At 42.2% G+C, this 19,288-nt stretch overlaps 1 protein-coding gene across 1 annotated transcript in view; it reads right to left on the reverse strand.

Moving 5' to 3' along the window:
* LOC140737902 (uncharacterized) overlaps positions 1–19,288 on the reverse strand; it is a 53,307-nt gene that overhangs the window by 23,674 nt on the left and 10,345 nt on the right. The window contains exons 2-4 of the mRNA XM_073065125.1: positions 7,720–7,805; positions 6,087–6,170; positions 4,854–4,983 (exon numbers count right to left, since the gene is read on the reverse strand). Of these exons, the coding sequence (XP_072921226.1) occupies positions 4,854–4,983; positions 6,087–6,170; positions 7,720–7,805 (300 nt within the window). The remainder of the gene's footprint in view (positions 1–4,853; positions 4,984–6,086; positions 6,171–7,719; positions 7,806–19,288) is intronic.

The following is a 19,288-nucleotide window of genomic DNA, read 5'->3' on the forward strand; positions in this document are numbered from 1 at the left end:
TGAGCCTGTCATTTGCTATCTAATGTGACAGCTGGACTAAAATTTAAATCGTTAACAAATAATAATAGAGACCAGTTTTGATACCATTCATTATAATAAATGGCTTGGATACTTGATAGATTAATGATATGTTGTGGATAACAGATTATGGTTATAATTTCCCAGGAGCTTCTGCCAGCCCACTGCTGGGAATTCACTGAACATTCAGTAGAAACACTTTCTTTCACAGAACACAAGACAATAGGAGCAAGATTAGGTTAATACCTGGCAAGTTCAAGGTGTGGATATACCAGCACATCATTATATCAAGGATTCTTTGGCCACTGCCGGTATATGAAATTCCAATTTCCACTGTTGAGAACCTTGAGAGAAAGGTCAGCAGCTTTCTCCGGAGGTAACTGGGATTGCCCAGGACTCTCAGTAACATCATCCTCTACGGAAGGAACACCAAGCTTGAAACATGCCCTTGAAATCCTTGAGGTCAAGGTGACAAGAGCTAGAGAGGTAATACAGTGTAGGGACTCTTGTGACCCAAGTGTGCCCCAAGCAGCGGTCATTGTGAAGACCGGGAGGGAGTGGAAGAGACCTTGAGGCAGGCTGAATCTCAGCTGTGCCACACGCCCTGGTGGGAGCGGTGACCCGAAGAAGGACCTGCCTGGAAAGCTTCCCAGCCCCCAGGGATGACACGGTTAAGGGGAGGGAGAAGCACAGACTCATCCTGAAGGAAGTGAGACCAGCCGTAGATGAAGAGAGATCCACCAAGCAGTGGGCATAAAGCATCTGGGAGCTTGAACCTGGTGGGTGAGGCCATAGAAAGGAGAGTGACATGGACTGATCTCCAGTGAGCAGAGCTACACCGAATCAAATTCCTTTTCCAGGAAATATATGGCATCTTACCCAGTCCATCCAACCTGCACTGCTGGGGGAAGGCTGATGCCCCAGACTGTCTATTGTGTACCAAGAGAGGAACCTTGGAGCACATTCTGTGCTGCTGCCTGAAAGCTCTTGGGAGAGGGTCAATACCACTAGAGACGTGACCACCTACTGAAGACACCCATGGAAGCAATCACCTTAAGAATCATTAACAGCAAACAACTCAACCCTGCGTCGAACTATCACCTTTCTGAGAGAGCTGGAGAGCAACCAGAAGCAAGAGTAAAGCTGCCCACAGGGATTTTGGGATCCGCTCATGACTGACATGGAGAAACAACTAAAGCTCCCACAGCACATTGTCAAGACCACCTTAGACCAGACATCCTCCTGGTCTCAGAGGCAGCAAAACACATCATGCTGTTGGAGCTGACAGTGCCACAGGAGGAGCAACTGGAGGAGGCCCACGAGAGGAAGCTTGCCAGATATGACAAACTGGTCAGCGACTGTCGGAGGTGGGGGTTGGAAGGCAAAGTGCAAGCCTGTTGAATCCTCAGCACATTGGGCAGCGCCATTACAAAGAGGCAGAGAGTCCCCGGCAACATTATCGAGGCAGCAGAGAAAGCCTCAATATGGCTCTGGGTGTAGAGAGAAGGTCCATGGGGCATCTGCAGCACATACTACCTGAACAGAATTTGAGGCTTGATTAACCACATCTCAGTTTCCTGGGTGAGGGTGTCTGATGTTGAAAGACCCAAAATACCGAACATCCCAGGTTACATCACTGATGATGTGTTCAGAGTGTTGTGAGATGCATTCTTCAAAGAAAAAAATAGGTCATTTGACCTCACGGCCATTCAACATTATATTGGCTGGTCTATCCTACACCATAGCTTTCCACTGCAGAGTTTTCAAGAACGCAGTTGTAAAGCAGGAATAGTTGGTAAGAAATTGAATCTACGTATCCCTACATGTAGGGAAATATGTTGTTTACCCTCAGTCAGAGATGGTAAAATAGATCACCTTGATAAGCAAAGTTGTTTCTAAATGGTAGCAATTATAGCCTGTGGGATATGGATCAATCATCCTGCTTTAAACACTCTGGGGATACACTTCCCACATTCAGGTTAAACAATGCTGCAGACAATCTTTATTAACATCCTTCCTGTTAGTTTTGTAACAACTTCCAAAGAAATTTTATGGAGTCATCAAGCACTACAACACAAATGTTGCCCTTAAATAAACCCCAAGGCATTCTTCAATTATGTGAAGAACAAAAGGATGACAGGAGTGAAGGTAGGACCGATTAGAGATAAAAGTGGGAAGATGTACCTGGAGGTCCGCAATGAATACTTCTCTTCGGTATTCACCAACGAGAGGGAACTTGATGACGGTGAGGACAATATGAGTGAGGTTGATGTTCTGGAGCATGTTGATATTAAGGGAGAGGAGGTGTTGGAGTTGTTAAAATACATCAGGACGGTAAGTCCTCAGGGCTTGACGGAATATTCTCCGGGCTGCTCCACGAGGCAAGGGAAGAGATTGTTGAACCTCTGGCTAGGATCTTTATGTCCTCGTTGTCCACGGGAATGGTAACGAAGGACTGGAGGGAGGCAAATGTTGTCCCCTTGTTCAAAAAAGGTAGTAGGGATAGTCCAAGTAATTATAGACCAGTGAGCCTTACATCTGTGGTGGGAAAGCTGTTGGAAAAGATTCTTAGAGATAGGATCTATGGGCATTTAGAGAATCATGCTCTGATCAGGGACAGTCAGCATGGCTTTGTGAAGGGCAGATCGTGTCTAACAAGCCTGATAGAGTTCTTTGAGGAGGTGACCAGGCATATAGATGAGGGTAGTGCAGTGGATGTGATCTACATGGATTTTAGTAAGGCATTTGACAAGGTTCCACATGGTAGGCTTATTCAGAAATTCAGAAGGCATGGGATCCAGGGAAATTTGGCCAGGTGGATTCAGAATTGGCATGCCTGCAGAAGGCAGAGGGTCGTGGTGGAGGGAGTACACTCAGATTGGAGGGTTGTGACTAGTGGTGTCCCACAAGGATCTGTTCTGGGACCTCTACTTTTTGTGATTTTTATTAACGACCTGGATGTGGGGGTAGAAGGGTGGGTTGGCAAGTTTGCAGACGACACAAAGGTTGGTGGTGTTGTAGATAGTGTAGAGAATTGTCGAAGATTGCAGAGAGACATTGATAGGATGCAGAAGTGGGCTGAGAAGTGGCAGATGGAGTTCAACCTGGAGAAGTGTGAGGTAGTACACTTTGGAAGGACAAACTCCAAGGCAGAGTACAAAGTAAATGACAGGATACTTGGTAGTGTGGAGGAGCAGAGGGATCTGGGGGTACATGTCCACAGATCCCTGAAAGTTGCCTCACAGGTAGATATGGTAGTTAAGAAAGCTTATGGGGTGTTAGCTTTCATAAGTTGAGGGATAAAGTTTAAGAGACACGATGTAATGATGCAGCTCTACAAAACTCTAGTTAGGCCACACTTGGAATACTGTGTCCAGTTCTGGTCGCTTCACTATAGGAAGGATGTGGAAGCATTGGAAAGGGTACAGAGGAGATTTACCAGGATGCTGCCCGATTTAGAGAGTATGGATTATGATCAGAGATTAAGGGAGCTAGGGCTTTACTCTTTGGAGAGAAGGAGGATGAGAGGAGACATGATAGAGATGTGCAAGATATTAAGAGGAATAGACAGAGTGGACAGCCAGCGCCTCTTCCCCAGGGCACCACTGCTCAGTACAAGAGGACATGGCTTTAAGGTAAGGGGAGGGAAGTTCAAAGGGGATATTAGAGGAAGGTTTTTCACTCAGAGAGTGGTTGGTGCGTGGAAAGCACTGCCTGAGTCAGTAGTGGAGGCAGATATACTAGTGAAGTTTAAGAGACTACTAGACAGGTATATGGAGGAATTTAAGGTGGGGGGTTATGTGGGAGGCAGGGTTTGAAGGTTGGCACAAAATTGTGGGCCAAAGGGCCTGTAATGTGCTGTACTATTTTATGTTCTATAACCAAGAGCTTAAAGTCACATCAAAATTAATGACTTTATTGTTACGACCCTCAGTTATTTTGAAGTTACCGATATGATCCAATCCCGGATGAGCAACCCTCAATGATTTTTTATAGAGTGAGCACGTTGATATTGACTACAGTTCTAATTTTCTGGCTTTGAAAGATTTTGGCCACATACCCTTAAATAAGCTGGTGGAAACAGGCAGGTGAGTCCAAGCTCTCTCTCACCATCAACATCTCTCCTGCAAGCCCAAGTTTTTACACACCTCGTTCAACTTCTTATCTCCAAGTTGTGTTTCTGTTTGCATCTAAGCAAAGCTGGAGTCAATCTGGCCACCAACTGACAAATCCAATCATGCTCAACATATGATCAGTAAATGTTATCATGTTCAAGGAGCGATGCCTCCAAAAACAGCATCCATCTACATGACCCCTATCATGTAAGTCATGCATTGTTCTCATTGCTAGCTTCAGGAAGGAGGTACAGAAGCTTGAAGACATACACTCAACACATTCATCGATTCAGTAACAGCTTCTTCCCCTCTGCCATCCTATTTCTGAATGGACAGTTTTTTTTCTATTATTATGCATTGCGTTGTACTACTGCTGCAAAGACAACAAATTTCATGACATATGCCAGTGATATTAAACCTGATTCTTCTTTTCTCTCTTGGTACTATTGTTCAATTCAGCTCTATTGATTCTATCCTTTGTTACTCCCATAGCTGCTGGCGACCATTCTTTGGTTTCTTGATTAGGTAATATAAAGCACTTCTTTCAGTGTCTTGGGTTTTAACAATCAATGTAAATACCATGTCAAACAATACTAACACTCTAAATCATAAACAGGTATGTGGAGATGATAAAAACTGTTATACTTTTATAGTTTGCCTTTAGAATTTGTTCTCATGCGGCAGGATTGCTGCTCAGCAGAGCTCACACGTGTTTCTTACCTTGTTGGAATTTCAAAGTTTGCCTCTCCGTCAAGCCTGAAGGCGATCTGCAGCGGGATGGAACCTTCCACTCTCCTCACACCCCGCAGTGGAACAGAATCCAACTGGAATTGGGTGATGAGGTCAAATCCTGACAGGGCAGGAGAGTAAAATATCAGAATACAAAAGCAACTGCTGATGATGCTGAAAATGCTGTAAATATTCAGCAGGTCAGGCCCTGTTTATGGAGATCACAGTTCTGGTTGTTTACTCTTCAAAAGAACTGGATATCAAACTTTAAGCGTTCACTGTTTCTCTTTTTGCAAATGCCACATCACCTAATGAATAGATAAGGCAATTTTTATTTTTATATGTATTGAACAATATCACATCAATTTCAGTCACTAAATGGGCTTCCTCTATATCAGTGTCAATTCTTACTAAATGAATTGTGCATCATACAGTATATAATTAATAGCAACACACACAAAATGCAGGGTTTCAGCTCAAAGCATTGACTGTTTATTCATTTCCATAGATGCTGCCTGATCTGCTAAGTTCCTCCAGTATTTGATGTGCATCGCTTTGGAACTCTGTAGAATTTCTCATGTTTAGTACCCTCACGATAAAAAAAATCTAACATATTAATAAATATCACTTATTTTAACTGAAAGCTTGGCAACTATACAAGATGATAGTTCTAAAAATTCCAACAACCAAAATTCATTGCAAAAAGTTTTAGAGTTTGGAACTTTTTTTTAAAGCTTCTTATTTATTTGGGAAGTTTTCCATACATCTTGGTGACTGGAAATCTGCGACTCATAATCGAGCAACAAAGTATTTGCAATGGTTAGTAAGTGACTCAAATTACTGAAATAAATTCCTGTTATCTCTTTGGTGGCAACATTAATGGCAGATGGATTTTAGCAATTGGTCTTTTGTGAGAATTGTGGCAGGATATTCATTTGCAATGAAGAGGGTAGGTGGTAAAGGATGGAGGGAGCGGAAAAGAAATGTGACAATAGCAGCACCTACAACAGTAGCAGTGATTGTGCTACAGGTCACAAGGATTTGAAATATATTTAAAATCAGAGTCAAAGTGAGATATGAGACCCTTCAGATTTATTTTTCTATGAATATGGGCCAGTCTGGACTGAAGCAAAATTAGATCATCTGAGATGAATTCTATTCTCTATTACAAAAGACATCAAGTGTGTTGTAGGGCACAGCTTCTCTTAACATCTAACAACTTACCTGGTAAGTCATCTTGGCCAATCCTAATATTGGGACACACAGTGTTGCCATCCAGGCCATTATAGATGAATTTCTGTTCTACACCTAGAGAAAAAGGAACATAATTAGAAATGTGGATAGAATATCATACTTAGAGTCATCTCCACATTCAAAGGTTTCAAAGGTACATTTAATGTCAGGGAAATGTATACAATATACATCCTGAAATGCTTTTTCTTCACAACCATCCACAAAAACAGAAGAGAGCCCCAAAAGAATGAATGACACTTAAATGTTAGAACCCCAAAGTCATTCATCAATGAGACAGTAATTATGAAGTTTTAAATCCCATTGCAGATATTGGATTGTCTCATCTAATTTGATAGTTCAATGCCGTACCGGGGAAGTACACTGTTAACAGTGTTTTTTTGGTATACAAAGACTTCTCTCGTGGATATTAAAGATCTCCTTGGACTCCTAAAAGAGGCAAGGGAATTATTCTGTCATAAATACAACCTATTTATCATTAAATGATTTTAAAACAAAAAGGAATGAATTAGGATAATTTAATTATTGAACAAATCCTTTTGTGAACAATGGACACAGATTTTTCAGAAACTAGCAGGGAAATGGATAAAGAACCTAAATCAAAGGAAGATTATTATCTGCAATTGTAAACAAAGTGTTTTATCGATAATCCCACCACGAAGCATATGTTAACAATCTGTAGATTATATCTAGCCAAAATTAATCTGTTTGTTTTTAAAGACTTCATTGTAAAGTGGAAGTAAATGAAATAACCTTGGATATGTACACAATAATACAGGTTATCTGTAGATAAAATGGGAGACGGAGGAGATGGATAGAAAGTCAAACAGATAAGCTTTTCTGACCCAAGAGAATGTTTTCTAGGAGTACAATCCGTAAACCATGACAAGTATAATTATAAAACAGTAGCACTCTTAAAGAATGGATCAGAGTGAGCAGAACATTTTGTCATTAGAAATTCATCTACAACGCAGAGAGAATCCGATACATAGTATAAAACAATTGGTCATGAATTGAAGGTTATCAGTTTATATTGGTAAAAGTTGGAGTGTATTTAATATTTCTGCAATAGTTGAGTAATATTGTAAATGTATTTTTGATTAAGCATTCCATTTGTTTACAAAATGGATTTTTTAATATACATGTAAATGGCACACATCATTACGCCAGCACGTCATATGTGCGTACCTCATTAAAGAAAAGTAAACTAAGTAGAAATATTTTCCTGGTTCCCTTGTTTTTCTTTTGATTAGTTTCTGGAATTATAAAGCATAATAAAATGGCCTCCGTAGAGTTGTACAGACCTTTTCCAGAGATTTTTCCCTCTCAATAGCAGGGCCATTCTTTCCCATTGTTCTTTCCCCTTCCAAGATATTTTATGTTGGATGGTTTAAGGAATAGGGTACAGTGTGGTTGGTGGAAGGATAAGAGAGGTAATATAGGTCAGATGGGACTGTTGTTCACACTTTCATACACAGTAACACTGACCCTAATACAAATCCATCTTTATGGACCAATTAATCTTTTCAAGTTAATCAATTTAATATGTTAGTTACCTTCAAGCATTTCAAGAGTCACAGACATCCTTTAAAAAGATGTTACTTACAACATAACACTGGAGACCAAATTGTAGTCTGAATGGCGACAAACATTAAAATATACAGCTTCTCCAAGAGTCTCTCCTGTTTATTCCTGGTTCAAGAGAAATTCAAAAATTTTACATAGTATGTGTTCAAAGTCAATTTATTATCAAAGTATGGATACTGTATGTTATCACATACAGTTAATCCTGAGATTAATTTTCTTGCAGGCATTTGTAGGAAAAAATAAACATATGACTCTATTGGGAGATATATGAACGGCTGTAGTCTGGGTGCAGGCTGGTGGAACAAGTCAGATCTATGGTTAAGCATGGACTAGATGGACCAAACAGTCCGTTTCTGTGCTGCAGTGTTTTATGACTCTATAATAGAATTTCAGAAAAAACTGTACATAGTCAAAGACTGACAAATACCCAATGTGCAAAGGCAAGACAAGCTGTCATAAAGCAAACAAAAAAGAACATAAGTTGTAAAGAGTCCTTGAAAGTGAGTCTACAAGTCATTCAATTAGTTCAGAGTACTGGTAAATGAAGTTATCTATGCTGGTTCAGCAGCCTGATCACTGGAAGTTAATAACTGCTCTTGAACTTGGTGGGGTGAGACCTAAAGCTTCTGTACCTTCTGCCCGATGTTAGAAGTGAGAAGAGGGCATGGAGTGGATGGTTGGGGTCCTTGATGATGGATACTTTCGTGTGGGACCACTCCATGTAAATAAGATGCAACCTTTTATTTATTATATATATTGTTCACACCAGATAGTCACTCAAATAGAAAACAGTATATTATCAAATCATCAGAAGTAATGTCATTGGCAAGTAGGCTTGACAACTATTCCATATTGTACAGGACTTCTCATACTTTAAAGAAAAGTTGTCTTTCCATGTGAAGAAATCAATGTTTCTTAAGGTCAACAAAGGCCACGGGAGAAATCCCCAGGCTAGTCACATTTCCTTAAACAGAGTGACAAATTTAGAGTTTTCCCTAATGACCTACAGGTTACAAAGGAAGACACCCGCAAATGACAGCAGTGACCTTGATACCAAAAGCCCAGTTGATGGTGGGATGAGGAGATTGCCAATGTCAGGCCTTGTCACAGAAACTAGTCTTAAGGAGGCATTTGTAGAAAGGTGACATTCTGAAGGACAATGATTTGAGACAGTGGACCAGCAGGAAATATGCAATAACTACATTTAAATTAATCTTCCATGATTTTGCTTCTGAGGATTGACATAAATAATCATAATGTCTTGCCATTCATCCAATCAAACAAGATTGGAGAGCAATGATTTATTCTTCACAAATCCACAGTGAGCATCTGAAATCTTTCTAAATGCTTCGACACCCTTATCACTGATATATCTATAATTTTTAGATGTTTAGTATTAGAAATTCTGGATAAAAGAAAATTATTGGGAAATATAGATTTAATATGTAGATTAGAATGGAGTTCCTAATTTATGCTAAGGTAATTTGAAAACAGCTCAATTTATAAAACATCCTTATGAAACTTTATGAATATGATGTTCAAACATTCAAATCGCTGAGAGCTGGCACAGTCTGTGGCAGCAGCTTGTGAGCCATTGACTTGAGTAGCACTTGCTCATCCCACCACACACCTTTCCCCAGTTGCCAAGTCTATGTGACATAAGACCCCTGTGCCACTCAAGGCCTTGCCATTTTGGATCAAGACAGCTTGAGGCAGCAAGACAACAAAAAAAGATCCAGGAAAGATTATGGTTGATAGACAAGTTAGTGACATGTTCAAACATAATATCCTCAATGTAACTCCTTATTAATAATTTTCAATTTAACACTTGGAAAATTCCCAAGGCATGATTAATAATGGTACTTTAAGGCCTCTCCTAACCGTGAGAACCACATCTAATTTGAAATATGTCATAAGTAGCAGGCTTTAGAAGTTCTAAAAATTTGTGGACCTCAGGGATATTAGATATCTGTTGCACTTGCCTCTGACATACTGAGTTTTAATTTACATTTACTTTACTACTGAAATCAATGGAACTGAGCATGCAGGAGTTAAATGAAGCCAGGATCTAATGCACTGGCATGTTTTCAGCAACGGTTACCAATGTTTTTTTCATACTGTTTGCAATTCTTCAATTTGCTCTTATTTCTGGCTTTGCTGGCAAATTTGGGAGGATGGCAATAAATGTACATTATCCACATTAAGCTAATCCAATGGAATATTTTAAAATGTTAAAATTACCTACAGGCAGACATCGTGCACTGTACCACAGTATTAACAAGACTGTGAACTTTATTAATCTTTGTCCATTCTCATCCAGCAATTTCCACGCTCCCAACATGTTCCCAGTGGCCATGATCAAACTTACTTTATGCACGTTAGTTGTTCAAGGTGACTGCTTCCTCTTATCAATACCTTAACTGTTCTACCCCATAATGTGACATTCATCCTGACAGAGAGGAAATCACAGTGAGAGCCATTATGTGACAAGACACAACTAAATCCAAGTTCACCTCTTCAAGGAGACAGTGGTAGATTTGTGGCAGCAATAAAAGAGTAAAAATAAATTCCTCCAAATCATTTAACAAGTAGCAAATTGAAATAACACAGAAAATTTTTCATTTTCTGTTATATGAGGTACAAGGTGAAAAACCAATGTTTTTTTCTGGTTATCTCATCAAGATCCATTCAAAAGAATAATTTGATTTTGAAATTCATGAGACAGAAACAGGGCTTCTGCTGTCTATATAGGGTTTGAGAACTACCCTTTGATCTCTACTCTTCATACCTCTTTACTGAGCTTTTATTAATTCACTTGTTAATCTAAACAAGTAATTGACATTGTTTTGCGACTATGGAGCTTACTTCAAAAGATGTATCAAGTGTCTGCTTATATCTACCTATATAATAAGCAGCATATTTTAAAATAAAATAATGGGTGCGTTTGATCTACTTTCGCAAAGGTATTATTCTAATGCACCTGAAACACCTGCCTGATCCACCGCTCCATTTCAAAAAAAAATTAAACTAAGATTTCCAAACAACAGTTGTAACATTCTCTCTTCACGTAACTTCTAACCTCTGAGGTAAATTCGTGTTTACTCATTCAAAGAACATGTGCTATGGTTTTGGTTTTAACACCACGGCAAATATCACTTCATAGGTATGTCTTTAATTTTTTTTTACACAGACTTCCTAGCAAACATAAACTAACTGTGCATTGGATTATTTTTCTCTGGGAATATCTCTACAAAATTTGGTCATATAAACGCTCCTCGATTTTCTTGGTTAGAATACTGACATAGCCTTACAAAAATAATACTAGCCCATGGTATATCATCAAATAAATAGAAAATAAAATGAGGCCAATGCCGTCCGTTTAGTCAGTCATTTTTCTCAATTGTTTTAAATTTATAAATGCAGCTTTTGTGATGTTACTTTTTCTTGAAGAACTGATACATAATGCATCTGTATTGGAATTCCTACCTTGATTCCTGAAACAAAGATAATCCCATACTCGTTTCCTATTGCAATCCAGGCAACTGGGACTAGAAGCACAGAAGGCGAAGTTTAGGTGCGCCGAGCAAGGTTACAGACTGATTGGTGGCGCAGAGCGTGATTCTGGGGAGGCTGAGCACCATCGCCCCCGGCGAAATCTGCGACCCTACGTCTTCCCATTGGCTGCCAATTTCACCAGGAGACCTCGTTGTCTCCAACTTTTTTCAATAAACTTCCCCTCCTCTGTCACACCAAGTTGAGTACAAAGGTAAACCATGGAAAGGTTTTAATTTGCTGCAATTTTTATGACGCATTCCTCATCCACGGTACAATTCAGTCTTTTGTTTGATGCAAGAACAAATTTGCTTTTGATGTCAGGGTGCGGGCAGTAGCGTAATGTCTAGTGCATGGTGGAGAGTATAAAGTACAGTAAGAAGATTTGAAGCGATGATCAAATACAACATCTATTAGTCCTGTTTAAAACAGTGGTCTGCATTCGAACGGATTTCATGGGGTCGTTTTGTTTTCTCCTATTAATTAGTTTCAGACTCTTCGATGATTTGCACGAATAGACCTTCAAAATACCAATCACAACAGAGTCCTGCTACCGTACTGCCACTCAGCTGGAAAGGGTCAGACAGTAAGTGCCTAAATAAAATGAAAAGCGAAGAAAACGACGCGAGGAGAAGAATGATTTATATTTAGAAGTTATAATAAATCCCTATTAAAATATTATGACATGAGGCAGGTTGTGCAGAGCTGAAGCTCACTGAACATTAATAAGATCATTTAATTAATAAAATTAATGCAGGTTAATAAAGTTAGATAGGCAAATTACATTTAAGCATATGACAGTAATCAGGAAGACATAATTTGCTAAAAAGAAATACATTAGCCTAATATGAAAAAGGACAAAAGGAAAAGTGCCCAGGCATGGATTATCAGAAAAACTAAAGGCGACATTGAATCACCAAAAGCAAGAGTTCCGTGGGTAGGTAGTGCGTGGCAATAGAAATCTATGTCCCATGAATTAGCTAAAAGAGTATAAACTAAGATCCATTAAATTCCATTGTGTTCAATTACCTGCGTTTTTCTAGAATTTTCTGTTTTTTAAATTTCAAATGGTAAGCATCTGCAATATTTTCCTGTTGAAAAGTTAATCAAGACTGACATTCATGATTGAGATGTTATAGCCTCTGTTGCTAATAAACTCTGAGTAGCATCAGTTAAAGACAGGATCATTGTTAATCTTGATTCTATCAACACCTCTGTCCCACATGCACCTTTGGGACGTTGTTTTGCCTCACACATGCTGAATGCACCGAAGGTGGATGTGATCCAACACAATATTTCATTTGAATGCTTCCAGTATGGAAGAAGTAAAAGAAGAAAGAAGTTGAAAATCCACTTATATTGAAAGGAAAACATGATGAAGGAAATAGAGTACTTAATGTTAGCAATATAGGAATAATAAAAGTTCTTTTTCAGGTCAAGTGCATAATAGAAGGCTTGAACTTTTAGTTATTATAATTAGCTGGACTGCAAGTGACAATGGCCTAGATAATACTCAGTGAAGCCCAATTTCTGCATAAATTGTCTGCATTCCCCGCTGTCCTGGTCATAGCTCTTTCATACCTGACGCTGAACTCTCTTGACAGGGACCATGCTGGAATGGAGCAGTGAGATTCTGTGTGGCTGCATGGTCCAATTACACAGACTAAATACATTCTTGAGGAGGTAATTGGGTAACAAGGATGTCAACAGAACAACCAGTGTCCACAATGCTTCTGAAAACCTTTAAAAAGTAACAGAACTTAAGCTTTCAAAGTTGTCTTTTTTAAGGTTTCTGAATGTTCATGAAGTTCAGATTTATTGATTTTATTGCAATCAAATCATTGGTGTGTTACAGATGAAGGAGGTCATTCAGCCTATTGTTTCCAAGATGAACAAATTCTCTCTTTATTATATTAGAATCTTTCTGACTCTCACTCTTCAAGTACTTATTCAGGTACATATTAAAATGGGATGAGGGTTTCAGCTTTCACCATCAATTCAGAAGGTAAATTGATTTTTCATCAATTCTTTCTAAGCCTTCTACCAATTAATCAAACAGTTTTCCCAGATTGTTATTGTCCCTGCTAGAGGAAATAGAGTTGAGCTGTTGACTCTGTATATCTCTCATAACATTATATCCCTTATTAACACGTCCCTCGGTATTCTTGTTCTACAGCAAATGATCCTAGCCTTGTTGATCTCTGCATGTATAACCCTAGCATTAAATCTACCCATAGAATCTTCTGGGATTTTGCTTCACCATGCCTGCCAAATCTTTCTCAAGTCTCCTTTTTACCCTAACTTCTCTCTTAAATGCTTATAGCTAAAGTTCTACAACCCATAATCTCAGCTCATCCAATGAAGACAGTAACTTCTTATTTATCTATCCCGTAACATTCTGCACACTTGCTAACCAAATAGCGTTCTTCTTCTTCTACCAGTTATGTTTAATGACTGTTGGCAGACCAATGTATGGGGTGTTACTGCCACCTACTAAACACCATACAAGCACATCAAATACTTTTCATCTAGAAAGTCTTCCACCACTGCCCCTTTCACAATTGTGTCACTTAAACCCCATATAGTTCTGTGAGCATTAAACTCCCTGATTATTAGCTAACAAATTCCTAATATTCCATTGTAAGGTTAAAAATAGAAAAAAAGAGGAAAAAATACTAACAATTGTTCTCTGACCATTTCCTAATAAATTTCTAGTATTTTTTTCTGTCCTAATTTTAGTTTGCATGGTACAATTTACCACAACTGCCATGAAACTAACAAAAGTTAGTTTATCAATAATCAACAAATACTTTGTTATAAAATCATGTACTTTACACACTGACTAATCTACAGTATCTGTGCTCTGGATTTTAATAGGTCCTATTGACACAGTCCTCTGTACTTTCTACAGAACCTTTGCATATAATATGCTAATTTTTACCCGTATAAGCTGCACTTCCACAGCTTTCTTATATAGAGAACACCACAACTACAACACTGCTTTTTACCCCTATACACAGCTGCTACATGACCAAACATCTGTAAACATCTCGGGGGGGGGGGGGGGGGAACAGAGACTCTAATGATATAATTCATATTACCTAAATTAACTAACCCTATCTGGAAATCTTTTTCCATCAAATCTAATTAACACTGATAAGCCATCTGTGCTCCACCATGAAACCCTTTTAAACATTTAGCATCAACAACTTTTCCCAAATAAATTGTTTTAACTTAGTCTATGGACACATTTACAGCAGGAGTTCTTAATTTTTTTTATGCCATGGACCAATACCATTAAGCAAGGAGTCTGTGGAGAACCCCTGATCCTGTGATTACTCCCCAAAACCATGGTTGTTCAATATAATACATTGGTTACTTTCCTTACATCCACAGCTTTTAACCCTAAAGCTTTCTCACATTGCTCACTATCTTTACAAAACATTAAGGAGTGCCCCATCTCTTAAAGGGCTTGCACCCACAATATTTCCTAACACTTCTTTCAAATCCTTAGTTAATTTAATTGGATTAATATCAGAAACAGGTCCATATTCAAAACTCTGCAATTCCTTAAACTCTTCCTTCCTTCTTTTATTTAAATCCTGTCTACTGCCTTTATTGCTGGGCGATAAGTTACTGCACTTCACTTCCCAGAAACCTGCCATTGGCCTTTCTCCATACAGCTCCCTTCACCCAGTACCATCTCCCATTTGCCACCTCTGTCTTCTTTGTCACTTCCTGACATTTCTACCCTCCTTCTTGCCTCAACTCCCAGCCTAGCCATGTCTCCCTACTGCCTCTTCTTCTACATATTTGACTGTTTGTCATGCTATCACTTGTCTTGTTTGCCACCTCACACTTCTTCAGGCTGAAGGTTAAAGTATAAATATAAAGTACATTTATTATCAAAGTGTAACACTTACCCAACAGGCTGGTATATGTCTAGGGGAAAAAGAGATTCAGCCACACACCAACCCACCTCCCGTACACGCAGGTGCTGTGAGAATCGCGTTTATGCCTCGCGCCCGCCAACAGTATCACACCCACAACAAATACCGGTATGAAATACACTTTACAGAGTTTACTAAAATTAAAAGAGTATTAGGCAATACAATATATATATATATACAAGAAAAAAACAAAAAGCGCCAACTTATCAAAGTTCAGTCAGTTTAGTGCACATCGGTGGAGCTCATCCAGCGAACCATTCGACTCCTCGGTGGTCGTCCTCCCGAAACTCCCACTTCGGACTTCCCGGTGGGCGTCCGAGCGCACGTCCTTCTTCCTCGGCGTCTTCCTCCCGACTCCCTACACCCCAAGCCCACGCAACCCCTCCCCCAAGTTCCCAGCCTCACAAAACACAATAACATTCCCCATTGATTAACAAATGAATACAATTACCATATCAGCCATTCTAAAGCGAAACAACGGCAAGAGAAACTTTTAACAGACAAAGAAGCATTCCTACTCGTAACAAACCAAAGAAGCCCTTTTTAGTAACATACACAGGACATTGTACATTCTCTCCCCACCAGCAAATGTCATGCCCTCATGGCATTACTAGAGTTCCCCAAAGCTTCTTGCAACACCCAAAACCCAACCCAGGTGCAGAAAGCAGTGACATAACTACCCAGAGCAGTAGAAATCACACTCGGTTCTCCTGGTACCACATATGTCAACCGCTCTGGGGGGGCGCCTAATCCTCTGAGATCTCCATACCCCTTCTGCCCCCCTGGGCTCCCTCTCCATCTGCGAACCCACTGTCTCGGACACCCCAGGTCTTCCTGACAGACCCTCACCCCCTTCCTCACGGGGGTCCTCCCTCACCTGAGATCTCTCCAGCTCATGCTCGGGCTCCACCCTCTCTCCCACCACTGTTGGCTGCCTCTCCATCTGACCCTCAAGACCTTCCCTCCTCTCACCCAATTCACTATGGGAAGGGCCAGGAGCCTCCTCTCCGGGTACTGGAGCACCAGCGAATGGGAACAGGGGCCACTCATCTGAGTCGTCCTCTTCCAAATCAGTAGCCATTTCCGGGCGAGGGACCCGTCCCCACTCTTCAGCAGCGGTCTCTTCCCTTTCTCTGCACCCGCGTAGAGTCCTTGTACTGGGCGTAACCTCCCACTCTGGCTCCGTATCCACCTGCACCGCTTGACCCAGCGGCAGCAGGTGATTCCGATGGAGTACCTTGATAGGCCCTTTCCCATCCTCAGGTTTCACCCGGTAAACTGGCAGGTTCGGCATCTGGCTCTCTATTACATAGGGGCTGGCTGCCCATCGGTCTGCCAACTTGTGCTTACCAGGGAGTCCCAAATTCCGTAAAAGGACCCGGTCGCCCGGCAATAATTGAACAAACTTCACCTTTCGATCATACCGCATCTTATTCCTCTGATTTTGTTTGGTAGCCGCCGCCTCGGCCAACTCGTACGCCCGCTGTAACTCCCTCTTCATGTCGGACACATACTTTAGATGGGACTTCCCAGGTAATTCACCCACTTCACCCCCAAAACACAAGTCAATGGGCAACCTCGCTTCCTGCCCGAACATCAGATAATAGGGCGAATATCCTGTAGCATCATTGCGAGTACAATTGTAACAGTGAACCAATTGTCCAATATGACGACTCCACCTGCTTTTCTGCCCAATCTCCAGCGTCCCGAGCATATCCAACAGGGTCCGGTTGAACCTCTCTGGCTGCGGATCTCCCTGTGGGTGATACGGTGTAGTCCTGGATTTCTCAACCCCAAGCATAGTCAGTAATTCATGGATAAGGCGGCTCTCAAAGTCCCGCCCCTGATCGCTATGGATTCGCCTGGGAAGGCCGTAATGAACAAAATACTTCTCCCAATACACCTTCGCCACTGTCGTCGCCTTCTGATCCTTAGTGGGAAATGCCTGAGCATAGCGAGAGTAATGATCGGTGATGACTAAGACATTCGCGGTGTTGCTGGTGTCAGGTTCAATCGACAGAAAATCCATACATACCAGGTCCAGAGGTCCCGCACTCTGCAAGTGCGACAGTGGAGCCGCCAACGCGGGCAGGGTCTTCCTCCGGATGCAACGACTGCAGCCCCTACAGTATGCTTCGACTTCCCCCCTCATCCGGGGCCAGTAGAACCGGTCTTTGAGTAATCCATAGGTCTTTTCCACCCCCAAGTGTCCAGAATCATCATGTAGGGCCTGGAGTACAGCCTGCCGATACTCCTCCTGCAGGACCAGTTGCCAACAGTGGGGTTGGTCCGGAGGCGCCGTTACCCGGTACAAGATTTTGTTCTTTAACCTCAACCGAGACCACTCCTTCAACAACAGGGGCACGAATGGGTGTTTCGCCTTCTCAGTCAATGCCCCATCCCCCCTCTCGACCGCTCTCCACACTGTGCCAATGCCCGGGTCATTTTGCTGAGCAGCTGCCACTTCCCCCGGACTCAGTTCCGGCAACTGTTTAGTCCGAAGTGCGGTCAGGTCACAGTAAGCTAGGGGTTTGGCGTCATCAAAACCCCCCAAATGGTCCACGGCGCATTCCAGCCTCCCTCTTCCCTCGGCCTTCACGGTGATAGCAAACTGGCACATCGCCTTCACTCCAGGGGCAGGGACACTCTCCCACTCCTCATCCCTCTCCTGTTCCCCCGGCTCCTGACGAGACAAAGCATCCGCATCGACATTCTTGCTTCCGGGCCGGTACCTCAGGCTGAAATCATATACCGACAAGGCCGCCAGCCACCCATGTCCTGTGGCATCCAGCTTTGCCGAAGTCAAAATATAAGTGAGCGGATTGTTATCCGTTCGCACCTCAAACTTGGCTCCGTACAGGTAATCGCCCAACTTGTCCACCACCGCCCACTTCAGCGCCAGGAACTCCAACTTGTGAGTGGGATAGTTTCTCTCCGATGGCGACAAGCTTCGGCTGACAAAGGCTACCGGCCTCAATGCTTTGCCATGCTCCTGGTACAGAACAGCCCCGAGACCCTCTTGGCTGGCATCCATGTGCAGCACATATGGCTTCTGGGGATGGGCAAAAGCCAACACCGGGGCCTGGGTCAGTGCCCTTTTCAAAGATCGGAACACCTCTTCACATTGATCATCCCATCTCGAGCCAAAAGGTTCCGCCGGGTTCCAGTATCCTCCAGCGTCCTGCCTCTGGTCCCCCGTCCTTTTCTTTCCCACCGGGGGATAGCCACACAACAGCTGAGTCAACGGGTGACACACTTTGGCGTATCCTTTCACAAATCGCCGGTAATACCCACAGAACCCCAAAAATGAGCGCAGAGCGCCCACTTTCTGGTGTCTCGGCCAGGTGGTCATGGCCTCTATCTTGGTTGGATCAGTAGCCACTCCCTCTAACATCAAGGATGTATGCTCGATCCAGGTCTCATAGTCCACCTCCCCGTCCGGAGTAGGCTTGGCTCCGGAGAACACCCCCAGCTTCAGCTGTGGCCTCTCGGCCACTCCCACCAGGGAATTAAGTGCGGCTGCCAGCTCGGAGGCTTCCACCCTACCTGGGGAGCGGGGCCTAGTCACGACTCCCTCCTCCCTCCTCCCTTTGCTAGTGCCTGCCACCTAGGTTTTCCTCTAGCTCTAGCTCCTCCCCCGATGTCTCCTCAGCCTCATCCTCGGAGAAGGGGTGGAGCCCCCACAGCCCCTCCTCCCCCAGTACACTGACCGTCGCCGGCAGTTCCAACGTCCTGACGTCAGCACTCGTATGAACCAACACCCAGCTAGACTCCATCTCTTTACCACACCGTCTAGCTACCAATTCTACCTGCCCCATACCCTTCACCAAACTTAACCCCCGCACTACCGCGTCTCCCGAAACTCAAAAATCCACTCCGCTCACTACGCATGTGTACTGTACCGGTACACCTTCAAATCGGCACCAGCAAACAATTTTCTCTCTCTCCATTACCCTCACTACCTGCGCGATTCCACAGCCCCCTGACAATCCAATCCCGGGTGAGCACCCCACAAATGTAACACTTACCCAACAGGCTGGTATATGTCTAGGGGAAAAAGAGATTCAGCCACACACCAACCCACCT

Source organism: Hemitrygon akajei, chromosome 1 (assembly GCF_048418815.1).
Source record: "Hemitrygon akajei chromosome 1, sHemAka1.3, whole genome shotgun sequence".
Classification (NCBI taxonomy): Eukaryota; Metazoa; Chordata; class Chondrichthyes; order Myliobatiformes; family Dasyatidae; genus Hemitrygon; species Hemitrygon akajei.